Source organism: Poecilia latipinna, unplaced genomic scaffold (assembly GCF_001443285.1).
Source record: "Poecilia latipinna isolate Pla-1442-1.1 unplaced genomic scaffold, P_latipinna-1.0 Scaffold2991, whole genome shotgun sequence".
In the NCBI taxonomy this organism is placed as follows: Eukaryota; Metazoa; Chordata; class Actinopteri; order Cyprinodontiformes; family Poeciliidae; genus Poecilia; species Poecilia latipinna.
Window position 1 is genome coordinate 13,806 of NW_015115607.1, and position 3,961 is coordinate 17,766.

General features: G+C 38.2%; 1 protein-coding gene across 3 annotated transcripts in view; it reads left to right on the plus strand.

The window, feature by feature from the left end:
• The window catches only part of pkma (pyruvate kinase M1/2a), a 24,042-nt gene that overhangs the window by 8,041 nt on the left and 12,040 nt on the right, over positions 1-3,961 (plus strand). For all 3 annotated transcript variants that reach the window (XM_015022376.1, XM_015022375.1, XM_015022377.1), the window contains exons 2-3: positions 2,103-2,281; positions 2,516-2,607. In XM_015022376.1, coding sequence (XP_014877862.1) covers positions 2,103-2,281; positions 2,516-2,607 — 271 coding nt within the window. The remainder of the gene's footprint in view (positions 1-2,102; positions 2,282-2,515; positions 2,608-3,961) is intronic.

Below are 3,961 nucleotides of genomic sequence, written 5' to 3' on the forward strand. Positions count from 1 at the left end.
CCCCCCCCCTGCAATGGCACGGCCCACAGTTTGGGAACCTCTGGGCTAAGCTGCAGTAAAAAGTCTACTCTAAAAGGCACATGGTGGAGGTGCTGCTTTTTCTTTCAACAGATGTCTGCCCCCCTCTTTTTGAGGATGTGGTTTTACCCAGTCACAGAGGTTGCCTGGGGTTGCAGTGGGATGTGACTGCACTCACGTACGGTCTTTGTCTGAGCCATTGATGTTGGTATAGCAACTCTGTCTGGAATCCGCTGTCTTGATTCATCTGTAGTTAGGATGTGATGAGTAAGCCAACGTTAAACCTCTGGTGTGCCTGATTAATGCGTAAGATTTTCCTCTCGGAGGCATTCGTTTGCTTTTACACCACCTCCTAAAAATTGACTTCTAGGTGCTACCACGTTTGCATACAGTAGTCTTGACGCAGGCAAGTTGCTAAGTAAAACTGATTTATAATTTCATTTGCTGGTTGACATTGGAAAAGGAAGCCATTTTCTCTCTGTGGCACATGTTGATGGCTGCCACTTACCATCTGGTGTTGATCTGAAGGAGGAACAGACTCTGATCATGAGGACCAGCAAATACCAGATGAAGGGGTTGTTGCCTAAAGCATCAGTTTTTCTGCTTGTTGTTCACCAAGTGAGAGTGGATTGCATGCATAATTTAGTAATGAAGAACTCAAGCTTTCCATTGACTGCTATAGAGGGTGAAGGAAAAGTTGGCATCGAGGAGGTAATACACCAATGATGATATTGGTGACGCCACGTGTATACCTAAAATTATACGATTTCCATTATGTTAGATGTTATATTCAAGTAGCTATGTAGAGAGAATATTGTTTTAAGAAGGTAATGGTTTTACAAATGCTGGTTTTTAATCTTATTTTTCTACTCTAATCCACTGACTTTTCATAAGACAATCTTTATATAAATTAATGCCACTTTGGAACTATTTTATTTCCTAAAATATGATTTAGTACACATTCACATGGCCTCATGGTGAGTGAAGTGATTCATAATATAGCTGTCAGCCTAACACTGGCTGGTTAGTGAAGCAAATCTGAACTGGTGAGCTGTTTCAGCAGTTATGCAACCACATTTGGAGGGGAGATGCATTCTTCATTCATATACAATACTGTTGCACTCTGCTCAGATAGACCTCGACTGTTAGTTTACATTTTTTTTTATTTCTTTGTTTTTCTTTAAATAAATAAAAAAAAGAAGAAATTAGTCTTTATGAGATGGATTCAGCAGACTCATTAGAATGTCACTAACAGATTGAAGGGGGGTGGAGGTTGTGGGCAACTGTTGGGATTTTACATAACCTCATTTCTGGTCTGCATTAAGTATCATTCTTAAAACTAGGAAATTCCACAGTTGTAGCTTTATGACTGTGTTGTTCATTGGCCCAGATGACTCAGAAGGGTTGGTGGGTGGGTGTGGACAAGCTCTACAACGTGGTGCAGAGGACCAGTGTACTGTTTTATGTGGAATATGTTTGGGGTATTGGTCTTGGCATTTCAGAGATCAACAAAGCAATCCAGAAATAGTTGGGAGGTTATCTACTGTTCATTTTGTCCACTGCTTGTGCAACCCCAAAACTAAGAGGAACTTAAGAAAAAGCAGTCTTGCGTAAAAACCTGTGTTCACAGTAAAATGTACTTGCACAGAATTGCACTGTGTGAATTTCATAAGTCTAATCTTAAATTTCCACCTTTTATCCCTTCAACTTTCACGACTGAGATAACAGAATGTTGACAATAAAAATGCTACCTTGGGAGTTTTGGACCTAGGTTTTATTTTTTTCTGAAATGGTTGCTTTCTGTTTGTTGGGTGCATTCTGTGTAATAGAAGAATAAGCCAATTGGTAGTTTCCCAAAATTCTCCTCACCTTCAAGTAAGGTGAAGAGACAAAATCAGTTTCTGCACATTAACAAGGACACAGAACATTTAGATTTTTCCATCTATAAAGCAGCTGGTAATTTGCTCAGATACTTTCTGCTTAATTACTTTGTAAAAGGGTGAAAAATGGTGAGTGTGGTAACCTTTTAGTTGCTGTGTTTGAAAATCTTTCTTCCCTATTTTTTTTTTCCTTTTTGCATGCAGTACTTGTCCAACTGTAAAAGGGATCGCCATGCCTCTGCCAAAAGACATGGGCTCTGCCTTCATCCAGACACAGCAGCTCAACGCTGCCATGGCCGACACCTTCCTGGAACACATGTGCCTGTTGGACATCGACTCCGAACCCACCACAGCCCGCAACACCGGCATCATCTGCACCATTGGTTAGTCGATTCTTTCCAGTTGCAGTCCCTTAAATCAAATTTTAATAGTTTCCTGTTAAAATATTATGGTGATACAAAATTGCTATAGACAAAATCCTTAACCGTGTTTGGCTTCTTCCTGATGTGCTCACGGAAGTATAACATTTGAAAAACTCTGTGATAAGAAATTTCTATGAAGCTCAAGATTTTAAATGTTGTCCAATGTGTAAAAAAAAAATCATTTTCGTTTTGCAGGACCAGCATCCAGATCTGTGGATATTCTTAAGGAGATGATCAAGTCAGGAATGAACATTGCTCGTTTGAACTTTTCCCATGGTACACATGAGGTTGGTGCTTTTTTTTTAAAAAATGTGGTTTAATTTACTTTATAAATCTAATCACACACAGTTCTCTGCTTTATCTCAACTGGTACATTGAGCTTAGAGGTAATATTTGTCATCATTTGTAGTTTCCTGGTATTGTGAAATCTGACGCTGACAGTGAATTGGCACATATTGTGTAATAAACTGTTTTAGACTAGAATCCTACTAAGCAATCACAAAATGGTTTAATGAACAGACGAAATAGTTGATGTTATTGCTGAGTAATCCCACACTTTTATTTCAATACCTTATCAATAATTTTAAAATGTCTGTCTTAAGTGATGGGGAGATTTAAAAAACTGCAGCTGAATTATGCGCCTCTATTTTAGACACAAAGGGACACATGACCTTACAAAAGGCTAAAATTTTCTTGATAACAGGAACAAAGACATTTTGAAATCAACTTGATGCAACGAATAATGAAACTTGACCAGCAAACTTGAATTAAATTGAGTAAGAGAAGCTTTCCATTGACTGCTATAGAGGGTGAAGGAAAAGTTGGCAATAAAATAGTTGATATAAACATAACCTCATCCACAATTTACTCCCCATTTTCCTTTCTTCAGAGGACACTTGAAGAATCTTACCCAGAAGGCATCATGTTTAATTTGTTTTTAAACCATTGCTGAAATACTTTGTTTGCTCTTTACCAACTAAAAGTAACACTTTTGTCATCCACACATTCCTTGATATTTGCAGGAACTGCTCTTTTGACCTTTTTTATTCTGTTGTCTTTAACTACAGGCCTTGAGGCAACAGGCAAGGCCACACTTAGTGTTTTGAGCTATGAAGTTTTTTACCAAAGTCTCAAACTTCAATTGGCTTTAAAGGGCAAATGTCTGTACACATTAAACTTTATTTAGAGATTGATGGTTCACGCTAAAGTTTTCCTGAATATATCTCAAATTTCATTTCAATGCAGCCAACGAACTAAACGACTAAAAGCAACTAAATTGTGCCACTAAAGCTAAAGAATGATCTCAGGCTGTAGGCAGGAAGTTGATTTCTAGTAGTGCTCAGCATTATTTGTAATCACAAGAAATGTTATTTAAGCTCAAATGGAAAAGACCAGAAAAACAACCTCAAATGTAATTATCTGCCAGTTGCATTGTTACTGGAAGCTCAGGTTACAGAGGTAGACAGCAGACATCTGTCTTTAAAGCCATAAACGCTGCACTACCTGTTAATTAATCCCCCTAATGGTTGTAAAACACAACTACCGTGTCTCTTTCTTCCCACTTTCCCACAGCTTGGTTGAGAGTCACAGTGGGTGTCATTCTAACTGCAACATTTTATAGACCAGTGTGATTTTTTTTTT